The 24,204-nt window shown below is 35.5% G+C and overlaps 1 protein-coding gene across 1 annotated transcript in view; it reads right to left on the reverse strand.

Annotated features, from left to right (window-relative positions):
• LOC129218462 (uncharacterized) overlaps window positions 1-24,204 on the reverse strand; it is a 252,624-nt gene that overhangs the window by 66,022 nt on the left and 162,398 nt on the right. The window contains exon 3 of the mRNA XM_054852737.1: window positions 5,243-5,302. Coding sequence (XP_054708712.1) covers window positions 5,243-5,302 — 60 coding nt within the window. The remainder of the gene's footprint in view (window positions 1-5,242; window positions 5,303-24,204) is intronic.

Here is a 24,204-nt window from a genome sequence, read left to right on the forward strand (position 1 = left end):
TTCGATTAACATTAAAATACTTCAACTTCGCGTTGGACAAGCGATCACTTAGGCAAGATGTCTTCCTAGTTATCAGAAGTTTCCTGTTTTGTGTTGTTTCCTGTTTTGTGAAAAATAATCCGAAAAATGTAACTTTAACTAGGGATTTATTTAATTTTTTTTTTTTTTTTTTTGTACGCAAGGCTCAAAGATTTGCAAAAATGATTAAAAAAAAAAACAAAAACAAAACAGAGAAGTGTCGTGCAATATCATAACAATATCTTAAATTTTAAGTGCTTATATTCTTTCACTTTTCTTCCGCATTATTTCTTTACTAAATGCTCATATTTTATCGAAATGTAACGTCCTACGATAGGTATAAATACACTGCTCGACATTGAAAATGCAACACAAAAAAAAAAAAAAAAGGAAGGAGTGTTCAGAAATTTATGAAAATTTTAGAGTAGACGTACATCACTGAGTTACGTAAATGATGTGACATGAGCAACTCTCCGACGCACGTAAAGTAAGATATGTATAAGGGAAGGAACTTGCAGAATGGGCAATATTCGCGTCGTTATTTCTGACTGGAGAATTATCGAAGAAATTTTGTTTTTGTCTTGGAGGATACGTGTAACACGAGAGAATGCCAGCCCGACGTCAACGAAGGCACTTCCAGCAGATAGACGAATTTTACGAGGGGTATAGTGATCGGACTGAGAAGGGGAGGTTGGTCCGTACGTCAAATCGCAGCTGATACCCACATGGATGCGAGCACGGTGCATCGGCTGTGCCGAAGTTAGTTGGAACAACGAAATGTGGCAAGATTGAGGGGTGCAGGGGTAGCCAGAGTGACGTCAGAACGCGTGGATCGACGCATCCACCGACAAGCTGTAGCAGACCCACAAGTCACTTTTTCCTCGATTCTGCAGCAGGTGCAAGATTCAGGGCACTATGACGGCCCAACGATACTTGGATAATGTGCTGCGGCCGGTGGCAATCCCTTACCTTAAATTGTTTATCTTGTTTGGCGGGAAGCTTTTTGCTCACCAAGCAACCACTTTACTTTGAAAAGCTTCCCGCCAGACAAGATAAACAAATTAAAAGATCTATCCATATTTCTGATGAGTTGAAGGTGGGAGGAGGTTCTAATGGAAGTAGCTGTGATGAAAAAGGAGAAGAGGGAGGATGATAGTTTGACAGATACTTGGCGGGCAAACTAGATATCATAACTTTTTATGACTGAGGGTTTTTGGGTTTAGGATGCAGGTTTTCTTTTTTGTGCGGAAAAGTCAAAGGTTTTCTTGGCGGGGAAATTTTTACAACAGGGTTGTTTTTGATGAGATATCACTTTTTTTTTTGCATTGATATTATTACTTTGTCTGTATTTTTAGAATTGAGAACATCAAGTCAAAAAACAACTGAAATTTGAAATTTCAATTGAAACAACGTTGTTTTGTGTTTTTAAGGATCAATAATGGCTAGCCTAATTTTACGTCAAGTTATTTTCTGACTATTAAGATTCTTTGTTCATTTTGTGAGAATTGTGCGGTTTAAATTTTATTACAATTCTTGTATCCTCTCTCTGTTGCAAAGAAAATTTCTTGGGATAATAAAATACTATATTTTAAATTATATTGCTTTCGAGTATTTTACATCTTCGCAATAAATTCTATTACAGTTTCTTTATTTGACAGATTATTCAACATTTTCATGAAGGTTTCTTTAAATGTTTTACAGCTTGAGGGCTATTTTAATCTAGCTTTTCACTTTTTTTTTAATTATATTTTTTCTTAAATCGTGGACTGTTTTACGTTTTATGGGATAATTTTAATTGTTTGGTGATTTATCTTTTTCTTGATAGAAGTCTTTGTCTTGTTTAATACCCAGTTTTGTTTAAAAGTTCATTTAAAAAACGAAATAACGCATGTTATCACCAAGCAAAAAACTAAGCCATTAAATATTTTAAATTTGAATGTGTCAGAAGATCTATACAACTTTACTCGATGTCAAATCGCGGAAAGCCCAAATTTGCCATAGCGAATGCGCATGTTGCGCGCGGACTAAGCTCATTAAAAGTCTTGCTTAAATTAATTGCAAAACATTTTTTCAGCTAGCAAATTACTGCAAAACACGGATATCCATACACGTATTTCATATATTTTCAATTCATTATGTATTGTTTGTGAAAAATCCATTAATTTAAAAAATAAGCAAACCAATAAAAAAGTGATATTTTTCGCTTTCAATTAAAAAGATATATGTGCCGTATTCATATGCGTACAGTTTCATATAATTTGTCACGTAAAATATTGTAATGGTTTAACCCCAGTTTCGCGCCGACATTTAAAATTTCTTCCCTCCATAAATATATCAAAACTGAAAAACAGGAAGAAAAGAAATTTTGTATCGGTGAAACTGGGGGGGGGGGGGGACAGCATTCTAATCTCATTCATTAATTTGTTTCTCTGCTTAAGTATACACAAACAACATAGAATCTGAAAACAGAAAGCCCAATGAGCTAAGTCTGCGCGCATGTGCAGTCGCTGTGGCAAATTTGTGATATCCGCGATTTAACCTCTAGTTGCAACTGTTGGATGTGTTTTAGTCTTGATTGAATTTCATTTCTTTGGACAACTTTGGAATAACTGTTAGATCTGTTCTAACCTTGCAATTGCAGTCCGAGATAAACAAACCCTATGAGCTGAGAGTAAGTACATAAGAATTTAGGGAAAATTAGTGATTTTCAAACTTTAATTACTCCGGCCAATGATGTCTCTGGGGGTTGAATTTTTGTATTTGTACTCAATGGCCCCCCAAGAATATGTATACAAAAAATCATTACCGTAGCCCCCCGGGGTGCTGTGATAGAACCCCGGGAAGTTACAATTTGGGGGGTAAAAACGAGGGGGGGAGGGGAGGGGGGGTCAAATGGCACAAAAGGCACATCAGTAGGGCACAAGGAATGTGTGTGCGAAATTTCAGCTTGATTCCTTTTTTCGTCTGGGCTGTAGCCCTGTCAAAGAAAGCGAAAACTTTTTGGAACAGCGATTTTATAACTTTAATACCTCCTCCCCCTGATGGTCCAGGGGATTGTATTTTGGTTTACGGCGTCAGGGGCCACTCGAAATTGAGTGCACCAAAAATCAACTCCGGGGGTCTTCATGGGGCTGAGATACAGAGGGGTGAAAAACCCAAAAAACCCCAATTCGTTCTGTCGCGTAATCTTGTTCTTAGTCGCTTCATTTTCTTTAGTCTTTGGCGATGAATTTGCTTCTGTTGGCTGCTGACGTTTGGTTTCCTGGGCGGGGCGGGGCGCTCCCGCGCCCCGTGATTTAACGTTATGTAACGGTACGTTTATGTAACGTCTAAACGCTTCATAAACTTGTTAAAGTGGTTATCATGACGTTGAGAACCGTTTAAGGGCATTTCAAGCATTACTTTTTGTAACCTGAACTCAAACTTTTCTTTTTAATGTGTTGGATGTTCTCCTTTACATCAGTACCTTTTTGGGTAGATTAAAAAAAAAATGTTTTTAAATATAAAAAAACTGCTGTTAAATGTGAATAACAACGGATGGTTAATTGCAATATGAACAAAGGATAACGCTTATATACGCTAATTGCAATATGAATTCTTCTCTGAGATAATTTTCTCCAAGAAACTTCTTTCTCTTTAATTTCATAAAATATTTATCTTATTTATAGGGTTGGTTGGGAAGAAGTGGGGCACTGGGGTAAGTGGGTCAACCCCCTAAAACTGAGATTTTTCAAACTTTTTTGCACAGACCATGTTAAATTTCATCACAGCGATTGGTTTTGCACATATTTGGGGTTTGTAGAATTTTTTTCTAAATCATAGCACTTGGTCAAAAAAAAAAAAAAAAAAAAAAAAAAAAATTGCGAGTTCAAGCAACATTTTTCAAGAAGTGTTTCCAGGTTAGTTATTTTTTGTTACGATAATTAATTTTTTTACGTATAGTTTAACTTAAAACCCATACAGCAACAAAAATTTTTGCATAAAATATTATAGGTGCTTAAGAGGAGGGGTCACATCGTAGATTTTCGCTATACGGGGCAAGTTGGTCCCATCACTACGGGGTAAGTGGGGGATATAATGAGGGTATAGTAATGTGGATTTCAAAATCAAACGCAACTCTGATTAAATATTTGTATTGGTGAAATACAAGACTACTATTATGACTTAGTAGCAATTGAAAGTTCAGCTACAAAACTGCTAAAGCTGGTGATTATGTGTTTGTGAAACACACATGAAAGAAAACCATTAAGATTTAAGTAGGTCTAATGCTGGAAGTTGATGATACAAATTTAAAAAAAAAAACTGTTTAATTTGCAAGAACAAATAGAAATAGTGACACTTTGTATTGGCATAGTGCAGCTGACGTTGGAACAAGTACTGAGAATGAAGCGATAATGGTTTTTCCTTAGACCAACTTTACATAGACGCAGTCATTTAGTGTTTCCAATTTCTTTTTCAACATATAGTTTTGGCAAATTTACTCAAATTTATCTGAATCAACTGTATTACGCTCTTGAAACACACCATTATATGTAAAAGTAAAATATATAACTATAGACTTTCAATAAATTTCAAAAATGAAATTATTTTGTTTTTTGTTTTAAAATTTTCGATGATATAGATTTAAAAGACAGCCAATATCTCATAAATGGATGCATTTACAAAAAAAAAAAAAAAAAATCACACTAAAAATTTACATACTTTATCATGTAAGACCCCCTTACCCCTTTTTTAGATATGCTTGATTTAAATTTCAATAAAAAGGGGCTGACCCACTTGCCCCTTATTATGGGGTAAGTGGGACACCCGTCCGATTTTTAAAAAATATAATCATTAAGAATATTTAAAGCATTATTTTAGAAAATAATGCTAAACTTTTGCTTATTAATAATGTAGAAGATAAAATAAGACAATAAGTAAAAAAAAATTTTTCAAAACTTTTGTATAAGGTTTCAAAAACGAACTATTCTCAAAAGGGGTCCCACTTACCCCAACCAACCCTAATACGAAAAAGGAGGACTCTTACTCCAAAAATATTACTCTCCAAAAATGCCATTATTTTTTCATTTTATTGATTTCTTGACTAATTCGAAAATTGCACTAGCTCTAGTCGTACAAAAATGACTATTCTGTTGTTACTTGTACAAAGATTTAAACACTTAAAAAAAGTATTCGCAATCAGTTAGCAATGGTATAGTAGTTAAGAGTAGAAAATTACATTCACCTTCTAGCATGCAGATTTCTGATGCAGTAAGGGCATTTGAGAGGCCTTCTTCATCGCTTTCTGTAAGACAAAAAATATTTTTTATCATCACTCAGTACGTGCTGTACAATTTTCATATCAAGAACTTAATATCAAGAACTTAAAAATATATTCATTGCTAGTATGGTTGACAATCCCAGAACCAAGTATAGTATACAGTTATTCACGCAACACACACACAAGCAAGGAAAAGACATTGCAATCACTAACAAAAAAACAGCAGATTTGAAAGCTTTCTGCTATTGAACTCGTGCTGTCTACCTGTAGGTTGAAATACCAGATCCGCCTTCTGGTTCCAGTGATCAGACCAACAATTTTTTTTTATTCCTTAATTGAAGATAAATACAAATGTTACACAGCAAGAATAATTAAACACAGATAGAAAAAAAATTACAAGGAAGGAATTAGTTCAGATTTTCGACTCTTTTGTCTAACTCTTTTATGCAAAAAATATTTATTATCTACATGATTGTAAAGTTTTTGAAAGATCCAGAAAGCACTAATTAGAAATTTTTTACTAAATTTCGGAGACAAAAGGTTTAATCACATCAGTTTTATGCACTTTTCTAGGCAGTATAATCACACAACCTCTTAGCACCTAGCTGTTTCGGCTCATTGACAATTTTTTTTTCAAGAATAATAAGCAAAAAGGCTCTTTTTTTCAACACTGAACTTTCAACGAGCCGTCGGGCATAGAGCTTTTGCTATACAACTAGTCTCTTTTAAGCCAAAAGTTGATCAGGATCACCAAATATCAGTATTGTTACCATCTTAGGTCGTGGCCAATGAACGCACATATTGGATGATTTTGTCATTTCAGTCGCGAAGCGAAAAACGAGACCTTTAGAAAACCATGGATATATGGCAGAACCATACAACTTATGGAGCTGTAATTTGGCATGACTTTATGTAAGTCTTATGTACATCCGATAAAAATTTCATTAAAATTGGAGAGGGCAGAGTGGGACCCCCTAGGTCACTTCACATGGAATGACCCGTTAGAGAAATTATACACTTTGAAATATTTTTTAGGTATTTGCTACCAAACGATAAGTAATATAAAAACCAACGAACGGAAAGAATTCATTTTTTTCCATTAAAACAGATACTTTTCAAAAAAAAAAAAAAAAAATGAATTAATACATTTCTAAGTTTTGTGTGGAAACCCAATTTTGTTTGGATTATTAAGTCTTCAATCTTTAACATTATTTTCAATATTATGCGAAATTAAAGGTAGGAATAATAATAATTTTTCTTGGGGAAAAAGTCTTAACAAAAAAAAATAGGTTCACTTCCCTGAGGAGCATTTTAAAATGTTTAATTTGCAATACAATGTTTCTAAAATGCAACTTTGACTGTTTTTTTTTTTTTTTTTGTAATTAAGGCTTCCCATTAAAAATATTAGAAGAAAAATTCTACAAGGTAAATGAATCGTCGAAAGTGTTACTGAAAGCAAAAAATAAAATTTTTATCTTTCCTTTTTACGCATCAAGGGTTAGTAAGTAAAAAAAAAAATGAAAGCATTCGAGCGAAAATTAAGCGAATGATTCTTTTCTGATAGTTCTTGCTACACATTCTAAAAGGCATTTTTAGATAAAACCTTGAATTTATTTTTACAAATAAGGGTGTATTTAGTAAATGTATTGTGCAAATTACATAATTCTCATTCCCAGTAGTAGAACGCTAATTAACAATTTTCTAATATTATTTAACGTTGATCCTGCAAGGGAACTATCACAAGTGATATCAGGCTTTGAAGGAGAGAAGGGGGAACATCAACAGCGGGGAGGAGGGGGGGGGCAAAAAGAAGTATGACATCATACGTTTTGGTTGAAGTACAACAATATTTTCAGGCAAAATAGAGTGACATGTGACACTGGAGGAGAAGTGACATTTTGTGACTAAAAGGAGAAAGGGTTAATATGTCGAAAAATGTGACATCATTTATAAGGATAGGCCCAAATACTGGGAGAAAACAGAGACAGCAATTAACTCTTTTCAGCTTTTATTAGTTTCGTGAAAATAGAAAAAAATAAAGGGTCTGTTTATAGTAAATAATTTTGCAGTAAGTGTTTTCTAAAAAATAATATAAGTCACGAGATCCTGTTTTAAATATTTAGATCTACGACTGGTAAAACTAAATCAGAAACATAATTACTGCAGGAAGTAATAGCAAGATTACATTTTAGGAACAGCGTTTTTGAGCGTTTCACGTAGTTAAATTCTGCTAAGAATACCATAAATTATTGCTCCAATTTGCATGCATTTTTGACGTTGAATATATCGGACAATAAAAGTAAAAAAATAATTGCAGCAGGATGCTTTTAATTGAATTTCTTTTTAACTCTTCAAATATTTTTAACCATTATTTACTTCTTTACCTACAATAACTTTTCGGTTTCGATTAAAATTATTTTTCTCTAAAAAAATTGTTTCTTTTTTCGAAGAAATTCGTTTTTTTAAAAAGAGGTTTTGGAATTAAATATAAAAGAAAGGAATTAAATATGGTATAAAGGAGTTGATTTTGAAAAGCAGTGCTGTTTATCAGATTAACAGAACTAAATTAAAAGAAATCTAGCGTATGAAATCAGAGCACTTCAAAAGACCTCCTTATTAAAAATAATTCATTTGCTTCAAAATATGTATGAGAAAATAAAAAAATCCTTTAAAATTTTCATTGGAGTTTAAAAACATTCAGTTATAACTTGTAAAGAACATTTAATATATTATGTACATTTTTGTGAGATGTGACGTGCAAAACTCGAACCACATTCTCTAGTTTGCAATTTTGTTTGTTGATTTGTTTGAAGATTTTGGAGATTTATGCCTAGCTTCGCAGGGTGGCTTATATCCCGGCAGTATTAGTATTACAAGTTTTGCAAATATAATTGAAATCAGTGGTTGGAAGCAGCGCTACAAGTAGCGATGCTACTGTAGTTGCTACACTTTTTAGTAGTTTTTAGTGTACTACTAGTAAGTTTTTACTAGTAGCAAGTTACTAGGTAGTTTTTAGTAAAACTACTTTTTAAAAAAAGTAGTGTAGTGAGTAAGTAGTTCGATACAAAAAATAGTAGTTTGTAGCGATTTCTAGAAACTACTTTTAAATAAACTTTAAAAAAAAAAGAATCAAGATTCAAACGAATTTGGCGATGATTTTACACAAGAACATCAGCAGATGCAATGAGGAATAATAGGCCAATGCCAATAGCTTTGAAAATGATAAAAAGTCGAAAAAATTTAGAACAGGATAAAACCAATTAGAAATGTAAGAAAATCTAATAACATTAATAAGAAAAATAAATTACGGGCGAGCTGAGTTCGGGAAGGGGGGTGTAGGGGGATTTAAGAGGGGGAGGGAAACGGTTTATCACGATTTCCGGAAAAACTAAGAGTCCTATCGAAAAAAACTACATTACAAAGTTGTTGGCAATAAAAAGATCTACAACTTTTGCATTTGCACTTTTTTTCTATAACCTCAAAATATATGCGAAAAATTCAAAAAACCGACTTTTTGGTTTTTTATTTTAATCTCCCACCAAAAAAAAAAAAAAAAAAATCACTAAATTTAATGAAAAGTTACCTTATTATGTCCTAAATACACTGTAATTTTTTGGATTTAAAATATTTAATTTTTCTCCTTATTTTGATTCAATTTTAAAAAAGCATCAGAATTTTCAATAAAAAATTCGCACGTCAAAATGTCTGATTTTTTTTTAAAAATCGGAGCAAGTTTTTTTCGTTGGAATCTCTACTTTTTAATGGTATAAAAAACAATATACAATACTATGGAAACTTTTCGCAAAAAAGGAAGAAAATCAAAAAAATCTCGAATTTGAAAAAAAAAAAAATCATTACTATGTAAAATTTTAAGCTAATTATTAAAATTATTAATTTGGCAGAAAAAATAAATGGTACAAGAGATTATGAAAAAATATTTGCGCTATGTAGAAACACATTACGCTGCTAACAGCTCTATCGTTTTTGATGGGTACCCAGAAACTGAAAAATCAGTAAGTGTGACGACTGTAGCATTTGCTAATTCAACTAAAAGAGGAGAACGTGATCGCAGGAGAACGTCTGACAATGTTCTAGAGTTGAACTATCAAAGTCACACTAAAATACCTTTTTTTTTAAGAAAAGTTTTTATCTAACGAGAAAAACAACGACAAAATAATAAAAACATTAATGGAAAGATTACAGTCACAGGGATTTTCCTGCAAACAAGCAGAAGAAGATGCTGATGCTGACATAAGTAATACCTCAATTGAAATTGCCAGAGATACTAATAAAACTATCGTACTTGTTGGTCAAGATATTGATCTTTTGGTCCTTTTGAATCAGTTGAATTCAAATAATTATGACATATTTTCTCAAACCAGGTTCAGGAAATGTAAAAAATCAATTTTTCACGTCCAGCAGTTTCAAATGTGAGTCCTTCAAAAATATCGTTGCATTTCTGCATTATTTCTCTGGTTGCGATACAACATCTGGATTTTCCGGAAAAGGAAAGAAAACCACCGTAAACTCATTATTAGACAGTAAAAATGTGTCAAATGTTGCCGATATTTTTTAAAGAAAAGATGCAAACAAAGAAGATATTGTTAAAAATGGCTTGCAATTAATCAAATCTATTTATAAATGTAACCATGAAAGTATAACATTTAATCAATTAAGATTTCAAAATATCAGTTAGCAAGAATTAAATCAGCTTTCGTATTGGCAAATCTTCCACCTACAGAAAGCGCAGCAGAACAACATTGTTACAGGGTTTATTATCAGCTTCAAATTGACTCGGTAAAAACTGACAGCTGAATTAGCGACAACCGCCAATTTTGTTTCGCCAGTGTTTTTTCTGGCTGCCGAGAATGTCTCGTGGATAAATGTTTTAGATTTCAAAGAGATTATTGTTCCAATACTGTAAAAGCACTTATTTTCGCGAAAACTGAGATATCGGTGATTTCACGAGTTAAAAATTTCGTGAATTTTATCTGAACAGACCGAAAGTTGAAAAACAAAAATATTACGAGAGACTAAAATTTTCGTGATTACGACGGGCAAGGGAAAATCGTGAAAATTAAAGTCGCACGAAATAAGTGCTTTTACAGTGTTCAACAAATTAAGATGATATTGAACTGCCCTCTCTGGCCGGCTTACAATAAATACGAGCATTACAATGTTATATAAGAGTATGATAACGGATATTTTTGGGAAAAAAGAAAAAGATATATTAGTTAATTCTTAGTAATATTCCAAATTCAGATGAGCTAATTTATAAAATTAAACCTTTTTTCCGTTCAATCCTCTTACGGTGTGTGTGTGTGTGTATTAGGGTGTCACAAAAAAATCGAAAATTGATTTTTCAAGTCGCACACCATCTTATATTTTTCTTTTTAAGTCACAGCAATTGTAAAAAAGTTTCATATAATTTGAGCAACGGCAACCAGTGCAGACTTTCGTCTGAAAGTGTGAACCAGCACTTGTAATGCTAGGCCAAAAAAAAAAAAAAAAACTTTTTTTTAGAAACTCGAAATTTGTTGATAAAACGTTGCCCCTATACCCCACATGAACCACAAAAACATTTGTTCAAATTAAAAAAAAAAAAAACATTTAGGTATCCCACACTTAGTCTAAAATTTATAATTTTCTTTAACAAATTATTTTTTTTCGATACATATTTTTAAAAATGCAAGGAAAATTTTACGAAATTATCAAGTTAAAAAATATGAATGGTAAAGTTGATTATTAGCGTTAAATAGAAATTTTTGCTTTCCTGCAATATTTAAGGCTCCCACATAGTACTCAAAGATATGGATTTTTTTCAAGGTTAAGTTTTCATTTTATTTATTTACTTACTTATCTTTTTTTATTCATTTACAAAAATGTGCTCCCTTATAATTTTTGAACTTGACATTTTATTAAAATTTATACTTATTTAAAAAAAAAAAATAAATAGAAAAAAAATCAGTTTTTTGAAGAAAATTATAAATTTAGGCCAAGTGTGGGATATCTAAATGTGTTTTAATTTGATAAAATTATCTTGTGGTGCATGTGGGGTGCGGGGTATATAGAAGCAACGTTTTATCAACAGAAATTTCGAGCTACTAAAAAAAGTTTTTTTTTTTCGATTTAGCCTAGCATACAAGTGATGGCTTACACTTTCAGACGCAGATCGGCATGGGTTGCCGTTTTCCAAATTATATGAAACTTTTTTTCACAGTTGTTTTGACATAAGAGGGAAAATATCATAGGGTATGCAACTTGAAAAATCGACTTTCATTTTTTTTTGTGGGGCATGGCACCCTATGTGTATGCTTTTTATTTATTTTTTGAAAAGTACACTGTTAAAACTACAGGTTGCATTTGGCACCTTTCAAGGGTAAAAAGCTTGTTCACCAGCGGCACCCTATACGGTGTCGAAATGGCACCCTCAACCCAGCGTGCACCGCGGTTAAAAATGGAACCGTATGGCAGATCATTAGTACCCTTTCTGTTTCCTGTTACTGATCCCCCCCCCCCCTTTCCGTGTTGTGTGCATTTTTGGATAAAAATGTATAAATTATTATTTATTGTTTTGAGTTATAAAAAACTTATTCTATGTACATTTTCCACATTGAATAGCTCTGAAAATGATTAAAACTTGTAATTTCAGGCATTTGATCACATTTCAACTTTCCAACACATAGTTTAGAAGTGCTCATCACTTTAATTTGTCTGTTCGTGCACTCATTTTCGTACATCCACTTGAATTGCTCAGTACTTTTAATATGTTATTGACATTTACTGCAGCATGATTGTACCGAAAATGAAGAGCGTAGGTATTTGGAAATCATTTACAGGAACAACCATAAGTATTATTAAATTATATTGCAATCATAGAAAAATAAAACCTTTTCCTAAACGTTCAAAATTTTAATCAAAAGAGCCGAACGTTTATATGACTCGACATTTGAATATCCGTATAGATGATAAATAAGCACTTTTTTTTCTTTCGACAGATTAAAAGCCAAAACAAACTCTAATGATATATTCATTCTTACTAGAGTGACGAAAGAAGCTCAGTTATTCGCTTCAAGCAATTACACCGAAGAAAGCTAGTTAACATAGACACGAGATAATAAATAAATTAAAAAAAAATTGAGACGGAGAAGGAATTTCTTTTTCAAACAGCTTTTCTTTTTTTATCCAAGCTCTTATGTTTTGTTTATACGCAGCATCGTTAGAATTTCCGTTTATTTGCTGAGTGCTTCATATCGTTAACAATAAATCTCTTAGTTAAAAATCCGCAGGATTTCTGAGAGTACAAGCAAGTAAAACCACATATTCAAAATTAATAGTTGAAATAACTTTTCAAATATAATCTAATTTAAGCGTTTTGATTATTAAATGTTACATATCCAGTGCTGATAGCTATTTGTTGTAAAATTTTTCCATGACAGAAATAGCAAATATACATAACGGCTAACTGAAGAATCAAAGTACATTGAAACACTTATAAATATGTTCGGAAGCCTTCAAAGCTACACTATGACCAAATGCCTGTACTTATGCGAAATTTTGAAGAGTAAATTGCAGAAGCCTTTAGTTTTAATCCAATTTCGTACTTTATTCAATGTGGAAGATCATCTACGTTGTTACTTCGTCCGTCCGCCATTGATTGTGGTTGATGAGCGATGTCATCAAAGCGCATGCGCCGACGTTTCACCCTCTCTTTTAGGATTTCCGTCTTAATTTATTAGCGTCATTCACCTTGTTCACAACTCCTGGCCAGCATTGCACCCTGAGGCACCGTGTTTTCACCCCAGGGAGCCAAATAGCTATTCAAAGGCAACCATAGTTTTGACAATGTAGCGAAGTAGCGACTACATTTCGAAAGTAGTTTGTAGTTGCTACATTTAAAAAAAATAGTAGTAGTTGTAGTTAACAACATTTGTAAGAAAGTAGTTATAGTTCGTTACGGAAAAAAATGTAGTTTTTTTAACCATTGATTGAAATAAAAGTCAATACAAGGAAGATTCACGGCACAAAGAGAGGAAAACACACCCAGGGCACGGGTGAGAATTGAACTCACAACCTCCGGATTAGAAGACGAAACTTCTATCCCAGAGTCACGGGAGGAAGGGGGGGGGGTGAGGTCCCATTCTACAATTTTATAAGAAAACGAACGAGTTGAAACTAAAGATATATTTAATTTTTTTCCAAAAACGTTTCTCGTTATTTTTCTGCTTGAAAAGGTGCAAAAATATTTTATTGTCGGCACACACGTACACACAGATATAAGTGTATTTATGAACCAAAAAAATCCAGAATTTCTCGAATCAGCATTTTCTGGAGTTACGAGGACTGAAAACGATCTAATGTCAAGTGTGAAAAAATCGGCAAAAATAAACAGCACAATTTTAACTGCTATGATTCCTACAGAAAAAGTAGTTATAAAATTATTTTTCTGAAAAGGATAACGTAAAGTTGACTTTAATTCTAGAAGAAATTGTAATAGTGTTCATATGGCTTAAATGACAGAATTCAGGTATGTATTCCAAGCTCTATACACTTTAAGGATCATGGGACACATGTGTCCCGGCCCTTAGTTAAAATTTTTTTTTATAAATTATTAAATACAAATAATTTATGAATTATATTTTTACGTGTTTATTTTGAGACATCATAATCTTAATGTTGGCGAAAAATGAACTGAAATGTTATTTTGAAAACATCGCAAATGAAACACATCGATTGAAAGCACCGCACTTTTACTCCTGCTTCTAATTTTACTTAATACTATTACTTTTAATAGATGATTAGCGTTGAGTTTCTGAGTTAAATAAAAAATGAGCCCAATTTTGAAAAATTGTGTTAGATTTTCATCTCTAATGAACCGTACAGACAAATGTGTCCCATCAATTTATACAAAACCTACTGAACAAATTCTCGAAAAACTTGACAAACCATGCTATTTACATCACCATTTAATCTTTTCATGCATAAAAAATGTCCATACTTATCTCACAGCTAATGGTTCTTAAAGGATTAACTGGCGGGTAATTTTTTTTTTGTAACGTAAGTGGGGTGAGGTGGGCTGTATGTAACCCCAAAAATATATTTCTTGTGCACTCCCCAAATTTTAGTAAATTAAAGTAAGAAAATTTCCAATGATTTTTGTGGTACTATTTATTTATAGAAATGCAACTTAATCAATACAGTAAGTGAGATAGAAATATTACAAATTTGTACGCAAATATCGAGATCTTCTGCAATATCTATCATAAAATTATTTAGAGAAAAAAAATAACATACGACATAGAAGGAAAAATATTAAACTAAATATGACATTAGCAACAATCACTTTCAATAAATAACAGTCATTTTCTGAAATGGGAGAACGATTTTCACTTTTAGTGAGGTGGAGTTGATGAAACCTCAATCCGCAAAATAGTCAACTGCAATCGGTGTCGACTACTAGTGCAGTGGCAACTACTGCTGTTTTTACCTTAAACAAGAATTTGACGTTTTGTTTTTTCAATGTCAAATATAAGTAAGAAAATTAATAACTCTCAAATGAAGCAGTAACAATTATTTTTGTTAACATTTTCAGTACTAAATTTAACTCCACCACGAAAAATAGCTTTTAATTTAAAAGCCACTTTCTTTCCGAAATCACTCGGCATTCAAAAAGGATATTGGACCGGATGCATTCTTGGAAGGACGGAAAAAGACACAGGATATTGCCGGAAATATTTATCATAGAAACCAGGACACCAGTACTATCTAAAGTTTAGATTTAAGTCTCAAAACTAGATCACTTCCCCTCCAACTAGAAATAATCACTTTTTTCGTAATAAAGTGAATTCCTCATTAAGGATGATAAACAATGTAAAACTTTTTCAGATACATTGTTTCAAAAAAGCTCGCTTTTGTTTTACGAGCTTTTTGCTTCTTTTAATAATAGCAGGTTTTTCGTTCACTACAGTACATTGATGGTAGCAGCTGATAATTGAAGAGGTGACATTGAAAAGGAGTTAAGTGAGAAAAACAAAATTTTGCAGAAGGAAAAAATGATTAGGAGTCATTACAACGACTGCTAAAACCCATACTAATTAACCGTTTTATTTTTAACTAGCGGTACCCGCACGGCTTTGCCCGTAGCAGAAAATTTAAAGATCGTTTGGTTCGCCTGTATGCTTACAAATAATGGACGATGAATTTCTCGCCAATCTGCTATGTTCATTTGCTCGCCCATGTTATGGTAGTTTTCTCGTCCACGTTATGGTAATTTGCTCGTCCATGTTATGATAATTTGCTCAGTAGAATGTTCTTGAAATTGGAATAGAAAAAGAACAAAATCGAATTTTCGAAAAACGCTTCGAGCTGCACACCCCATGCTATAAACTAAGTTTGTGCCAAATTTCATGAAAATCGCCCGAACGGTCTCGACTCTATGCACGTCACAAAGATCCAGACATGCAAACATCTAGACATCCAGAAATTCACACTTTCAGCTTTATTATTAGTAAAGATGTATATGGGCTACAAACGAATCATCAGTACGGTTTTAGTGGTTATTGTAATGACTCCTGATCATTTTTTCCTTGTCTTGTAAAATTTTGCTGTTGTCACCCCCCCCCCTTAATTCCTTTTCAATATTAACTCCTCAATAACTGCTAAAACCATATGAATAAATCATTTGAAGGATGTAAATAGTTTATGTGAAAATAAAATGATGTCATTATATACAACATCCATTAATGAAAGATCACTAAATTATTTAAAAATGTAATTAGGGAGAACGATCTCTGACAGTTTGCTTCCCATAAAAATAGACATGGATGCATTGGCATAAAAAATGGAACTAAAACAATAAATGTTTACTTATTTTTGAAGCCAAAAGTGCCCCTTTTATCAGAGTGACCCCAATATATAACTCCTGCATCTAAGTAGATTTTTTGAAGAAAAAAGAAACAGGTTGTTACTTTTGTGCAATTAAAAATAGTAACTTGTTACCTGAAGTCTAAACAACCCTTTGTGTATGTGAGGGAGTAGTCCGCAAAAGCTGTTTATTTTTATGTATACGCTACTAAATCGAAAATGAATGTCGATTTAATACACGACGGTTACGTATTTATACAGTAAACTTTCAATTATCCGCAAGCGGCTTCTCCGCGGGACGGATTATACACGGCCGGATATACTTTCAAATATAAAAAATATATATATTAATTTGAATTTTTGGCATCTTGAATTCAAATTATGTTTTTCGCAATCACGAGCGTGTGTGTGTGTATGTATGCGCGTGTGTGTGTTTGTGTAGGCGCTTGTGTGTGAGTGTTGTGTACGCGCGCGCGCGTGTGTGTGTGTGTGTGTGTGTGTGTAGGCGTTCGTGTGTGTGTGTAGGCATTCGTGTGTGCGTCTCTGTGTGCAGACATGAGTGTGTGTATGTGTGTGTGTAGGAGTGTGTGTATGTATAGGTGTGTGTGTATTTGTGTCTGTGCGCAGGCATGAGTGTGTGTATGTGTGTGCAGGCGTGTGTGCGTAGGATATGGACGCAACCTGGACACGGTTTTCGCAAGAGGAGTAGCATCGTGAGGCCGGTCGACGCGACGGTGGTGCTGTTGGGAAAATAAAATCAGCATAACGCCAAAAACTGTCAAATGAGAACAATAAGCAATCGTGATTGCTCAAATTTTTTTTTTTTTTTTGGCAACGATTAACTGAATGCAGACAAATGCACATTTTAACTTAACAAGTGCAAAATTTATTTTTAGACATTCTTATTGCTCCGCCCTCCCCTTCCAATGGCATCATCAAAACTTTTAAAGCAACTGAAACCTGCTGACTAATTGAAACCTGAATTTTAATTTGCACTACTTATTGCTTTAGATCTTCATAGCCGTGTTCACAACACAATTTTTGACCCGGTAAATCCCCGATCTGGCTCCGCAAAAAATCGATTGAAAAATTCCCCGTTTCCATGTAAAAAGAGGTTTCCCATTGTACCACAGAAGGCGGTTTTTACCCAGCATCCTTAACGGCTAGTAGACGAACTTGTTTCGCGTAATGCATTCTGGGTAAAGTTCCGCTTTACTCCCAGAAGCAAGCAGGAGGAGAAAAAAACCACATATACCCCGCAAATAACCGGAATGCGGTGAAAAGCAAGTTTTTTCGGGGTCGAAAGTGTCCATGGAAACGGCTCTACGAATTACTGATTTCTAGACCTACCGTTCTTACTTATTTTTAGATCTACACTACATACGTGCATTAATGAGTGACCTCGTTGCGTTTTTGGTTAGGTTACACCCAGTAGGGCCATTTCCATGGACACTTTCCACCCCGGAAAAAACCTGCTTTTCACCGCATTCCGGTTATTTGCGCGGTATGTGTGGAATCTTTCTACTCCTGCTTGCTTCTGGAGTAAAAGCAGGTGAAAGCGGAATTTTTACCCAGTATGTATTACGCGAAACAAGTTCGTCTACTAGCTGCTAAGGATGCTGGGTAAAAACCGCTTTCTGGGGAAACCTCTTTTTACACGGAAACGGGGAATTTTTCAATCGTTTTTTTGTGGAGCCAGAGCGGGGATTTACCGGGTCGAAAAGCGTGTTGTGAGCGCGGCTACTGAGATGTAATGCAACCCTGGACAGAGGATGGGGTCGAATCGGATTGGGGTAGAGTGTAACCTTTGAATCTCGCTAAATGTTCCCCTCGTTATGCTTAGGAATCTGTCTTTGCATTGAAGTCTACGAGGACGCTCGCAAGCTTTAAAAAATATTTTAAAATAACCCATTTGCTTTTTGTTATCAAATGATCGGTTTTTAACTAAATCACTTTGTCGGTCTGCTGAATACACTCAGGAGCATTGAAGATAGCGCCCAAAGAAAGAAGAAAGGTACAATCGCGAAATTTTGCATATAAGAAGAGATAGATCTGATATGCAAATAATCCAAGTTTGGTGTCAATGCGCATGACCGTTTACCGTACAGTATCGGTGAAATCAGGGAAAAGGTGCTATATAAACCAGTGCATAATTTAAGATTTGTAAAAGTAACGATTACATCCGGATTGTCAGAGAACCTTAATGAGTGAAGGATGCCAGGTAGATGAGTTAAAAAAGTTTCTCACAGTTAAGCGCGTTTGAGAAAGGTTTGATCATCGGTATGAAAACTGCAGGCTGGTCGACGAGCCGTGTTGCTACCCAGGCGAATCGCTCGAAGTCTTCCGTTAGAAACTTTCGGAGGCAATGGACACGAGATGGTACCCACGTGCAAAAAAACCGGTCTGGAGCGACCGGGAAGACAACGAGGAGAAAGGATGGAAGGATCGTGCGGCAACACTGTTAAAACTACAGGTTGCATTTGGCTCCTTTCAGGGGTGAAACGCTTGTTCACCAGCAGCACCTAATACGGAACCGAAATTGCACCTCTAAATAGGGTGAAAAACAGGCACCTTTTAAAAAATAGGCAGCCGGGGTGAAAGGAATGAACCTTCGGAGAGAGAAATGGCACCCTTACTGTAGCTCCTCCTCCCCCCTCCCCCGTATTGTGTGCGTTTTTGAATACAGTTGTGTATTTTTTATTTTTTTTAATAGTTTTGTTTTGATTCATGATAGTCTACGTTTTGCACACGTTTCACATTGCATGAATTCAGTACTGGAAATGATTAAAACTTGTAATTACAGCATTTGATCATATTTCAGAGTTTTCAACATAGTTAAGAAGTGCTCATTGCTTTAATTCATCTGATCGTTCTCTACATAAGTGTTTCTCAACCTCTTTCGACACACGGGTCGGTAAAAGCAAATGAAAAATATTGCGGACCTGTGAAATTTTTATCCTTTTCTAAAAAATAAATAACAATAATTATAATAACTCTCGGGGCGATAAAAAACTTGTGAAAAAATTCTGCGTACTGACGAGTTTTTTTTTACAAAGTAATATTAAAAATGAATGAAGCAATAAATATCTACAGACTTTATTTGGTATCAAAGAGTTGTCACAAATATATTAAAAGTTAAAGACGAGTAATTATTTGAATAATCATAGTTAAGTGAATGATCATTTGTGAGAAATAACCGCACCGAAAGTAAAGTGTAGATGTACTTATGAATTATTTACATGAAGAGCCAAAAATATTCTGGGATATTAAAATTACGGAAAAACAAATTCGTTTCTCAAACGTTCAAAATTTCAATCAAAATAACAATAAAATAAAATGCGCATGACATTTTTCGACAGTTTAAAAATTTAAAGAAATTCCTAACGCTATCGAAATACTATTAACCGCTAACAGGAAATGATTCTAACACTTGAACGAAAAAGCAAAAGAAAAAGCTAGACGGAGAGAGATTTCTTTTTTATTTTTTGCGCTCGCTGTTTGTGTAGTAATCTACGAAGCACAAGAATCATTTTTATTTAGGTTCTCACTTGTTGATTATGGATAAACTTATTCCGGTTATTATTTTGGTGATTAAATGTTGCTTATCGAGTACTGAAGAAAATAATGATATATATATTTAGTAGCGTTTCGAATGTTGGAAATTTCACGACAGTAACGATAAACTGAAAATCAACAACTAACGGTACTACGGTATCGTAACGGACTAACGGTAACTGAAAAGCATTAAACATACTTTTAACTATGTTTGAAACCCCTAAAAGCTACAAAGTGATCAAAAGCTGTACTTACTTGTTATTTTAAAGAATTATCCTAGAAAAGTTGAGATTTAATCCAATAGTGTACTTCATTCAATGTGAAACACATAGAAGCCACGCATAGATGCAATCTATCATTCGTCCGCCATATTGAAGTGGTTGAATGGTGAATGTATGCTGGAAGCGCATGCGCCAGCAAGTCATTTTGCGATTGCTTGCTATTTTGGCACCCCTGTCTACGATTGTCTGCTGTTTTCGCACCCCTGCTCTACTTCCTGGCTAGTATAGCACCCTTGGACACCATGCTTTCACCTTAGGGGGAATACATTCACTCGTCTGGAACCTCTGGTTATAACAGTGAAGTGCTCGTGGATCTCACAGTGACTCGTTTCACCATGGAAGCAGACGTAGGGGTAGCAGTTGTTCCCCGAACCACTTCTAAACATCTTGCGGCACTGAATCTGCAGTCCCAGGGCCCTTTTCGCGTACTCCCTTTTCCATCAAAGCATAGGCAACTCCGTTTGCAATGGTGCGAAGCCAGAGCCATGTGCGATGTCACTGACTGGCAAAAGGTGGTGCTCAGTGATGAATCCTGATTCGTTTTGGGGTCAGATGGTATCCGCGCACTTGTCCGTGCGCGGATAGTGCCTCCAGGGTGCGATAGAATGGCACCCTGGAGGCACCCATTCTATTGCACGACACACTACCCGCACAGCGGGCAAAGTGGTCTGGGAGGCTATAGCTTATGATAGCCGGTCCACTCTACTTGTGGTACGTGTGACCTTAACGGGCCAGCGTTATGTTACTAACATTCTGCAACCACATCCAAGACCATTCCTAATTGTGACAATTCCACCATTCAAGACCATTCCACGTGTAAAAAAACGGGGTCTGGAGCTCCCGGGAAGACCAAGAGGACAGGGGATGGAAGGATCGTGCGGCAATCGCTCATGGATTCCACAGTGACTCGTTTCACCATTCAAACAGACGTAATGGTAGCAGTTGTTCCCCGAACCATTTCTAAGCGTATTGGAGAAGTAAATCTGTCGTCCAAGCGCTCTTTTCGTGTACTCCCTTAAACACCAAAACATGGCAAATCCGTTTGCAATGGTGCGAAGCCAGAGCGATGTGGGATGCTACTGATTCGCAAAATATGGTGCTCAGTGATGAATCCCGATTCGTTTTGGGGTCAGATCAGATGGTATCCGGATGTGGAGGCACCCTAGAGAAAGATACCAGCCCACCCATTCTATCGCACGACACATTGCTCGCACAGCGGACATAGTGGTCTGGGAGGCTTATAGCCAATGATAGCCGGTACACTCTAGTTGTGTTACGTGGAAAATTAATGCGCCAGCGTTCTATTTATGACATTCTGCAACCACATTTAGGACCGTTCCTAAATGGCCTCCCAAGAGCAACTTTCCAGCAAGATAATGCTCGCCCGCATATAGCTAGAGTTGCTCAAGACTTCTTATGTTCTTCTGAAACTCTTCCATCGCCAGCCCGCTCCGCCGACTTGTCCCCTATAGAGCATGTATGGGATCAGCTGAAACGCCAGATGCCGCCGTGCTACTCTGTACGATATTTAGAAGTGGCTGTTCAAAATTTGGGGGTTCATTTGCCTCAGGGCAACATCAGATGTTTAATTAGCTCAATGACGGACCGTATTGCGGTATGTATTGCAGCAAAAGGGGGTGCAACACGCTATTGAAGGAGCACTGTATTTATCTCATTTCTTAGCCTGTATTTGCTTAATATTCTAGATTTTGGGGTCAAGCGTATCTCTCATCTATATTATTCTGTACATTAAATTTCAATTCAACCCAATGCTTTCTCCTTGGGGCACTATTTTCATTGTTCCTGAGTGTATGACTATGTTCAAAATACTTGGCGATACATCGCCAGTCTTTTGGTCGCCAAGTTTTGTCACCAATGTGGCGATAAATTTGGCGATTTTTTTTTTTTTTAGAAATCTGGTTTCAATTTGACCACTGTTGGTGATATTGAGAGAGTAAAGAATTGAATTACATTAAAATAGCGAATAATGGGGAAATGATATTAAATTGGAGTAAAAGGAAGTCATGTGATGCACACATCAGCTCGTTTTTTATTGTTTTCTAAAATGGTAAAGCCACCGTTCATCATCTGAGACCCAAAGATATACATACGATGAAGATGTTTCAAATTTCAGATGAAAATTGTGAAAATAGACGTTTTATGAGCGGCAAAAGTTAAAAAAAGTTGACACGAAAAAGAAAAAAAAAAAAAAAAAAACTTGCGGGATTCGGGATCGGGACTTCGGGATTGGAAATCCTAGTCCCACCAAAAACTGGCTACCCAGAAGCGCGTCTGCTCCTGTTTTTACTGATTATAATATTAAATCTATAATATTAATTTATTACAATATATATATATATATATATATATATATATATATATATATATATATATATATATATATATATTTATTGTTACAAATCCTGTAAATAGTAATTATTGTAGTAACGTAACCTGTAAATAGTTTCCCCGCAATGAATATACAACCCCTTTTCATTCCGCTAAAGTATACGATCCCTATTTCCTTTTCTTTTCACTGATAAAATTTGATAACGGTCTACGCATTTCGGGAAGCAGAAAGAATGTTGTGAAACTTCTTCGATGTTTATAAAGGCGTCCTGCGTGATAAAAAGGAGAGTTTTCGATTGAGAACTAGTACTGAGAGTGTGTATTAGTTCTGTTTATAGCGAAGCATTTCGCTGTTGTTTTCGTATTTGGAAGTAAATACGTGTGTAACCGTTGAGTTTACGGTGTTGAGTGATATTCGCTTAATTGCTGATGATTATTTTAGCAGTTGTTAACGATTTCTCCTGTACATAGTGTAAATAAAGCTCCTGTGTTTTTATCAAGAACTGTGTCTTCATTTCAAGAAAGTGGAAGTAGCGCCGGATCCGTTACAATTGGCGCCCAACGTGGGGCTTCTTCTGGACTTTCTTGGAGTAAGTGTGACTTTGGACAGTTTTTTCATAAAGACTTTTTGAATTTGGACTTTATTTTTATGGTGATTACTCGCGCAATGGATGAACAATTAAAACAACTTCTTGACGCAATCAACTCTGTGAAGGGTGATATGGCGGCTAATCAAGAACAATTAAAAAATGATATGGCGACTAACCAAGAACAATTAAAAAATAAATTGGCGACTAACCAAGAACAATTGAAAAATGAATTGACGACTAACCAAGAACAGTTAAATAGTGATTTAACTGCTAAAATTACTACAAGTCAAGATGAAATAAAAAGTGACCTGACGTCGATGAAAACCATGATGGAGAATCAACTAACCGCCATGGGAGATAAAGTTGATGCTCTGGAAGAAAAATTTGATACTGTGGAAGAGCGTATCGCCAATGTGGAAAATAAGTTGGAAGAAGAAGACAAGAAATTTACTTCATTTAAGGAAGAAATAATTAAAGACTGGAAAGGAGATTGGCGACCGCGGAAAGCAGCTCTGTACAGTTTTGCGCTCCCACATCTGTTGCTCGACCGTCCATTAAACTTGCCACATTTGATGGGAAAACTTCGTGGCAGGTTTACAAAACTCAATTCATGATAGTGGCGGAAGCGAACGGATGGGACTCTGCTACCAAGGCCTGTCATCTTGCAGCATCCCTGAGAGGTGACGCAGAGGACATTCTCCAGATCCTTCGGGACAGCCAGCGCCTGGATTTCGCCGCCCTCACATCTGCGTTGGAGCTTCGCTTCGGTGAGAAGTGCCAGAAAGATTTCAGCTGACTCCAGTTGAAGTCCCGTTTCCAGAAAACCGGGGAAACCCTGCAAGAGCTTGCGGTGCACATCCAGAGACTTGTCTTATCTTGCTTTTTGCGACTGCCCTGCGAATGTTCGAGACAACCTGGCACTCAACTACTACATCGACGGGGTTCGAGATCCGGAAATCCAGAAAGCTCTACGGATGGCGGATGTCAAAGACCTGAATTCTGCTGTTGTGTATGCGATGAAGTTGGAGGCTGCCCAGCAAGCAACCTGTGTGGATCGCCATCCCATCCGGACTCTAGAAGCTGATGAGTCTGATTCCAGGTCGTCCCATCTCGCTGAACTTGAGAGACAACTCGGTGACTTGGCAAGACATCTGAACAGCATAACAGCCCAAAAGAAACAAGAGCAGAAATGCTGGAAATGCGGTAGTGAAGGGCACCTGCGAAAGAGTTGTCCGGCTCGCCAAGCTACGCGAGGGAAAGAAATCACCTCCACCAGAGCTCTGCAGAT

The sequence above is a fragment of the Uloborus diversus genome, chromosome 3, assembly GCF_026930045.1.
Source record: "Uloborus diversus isolate 005 chromosome 3, Udiv.v.3.1, whole genome shotgun sequence".
In the NCBI taxonomy this organism is placed as follows: Eukaryota; Metazoa; Arthropoda; class Arachnida; order Araneae; family Uloboridae; genus Uloborus; species Uloborus diversus.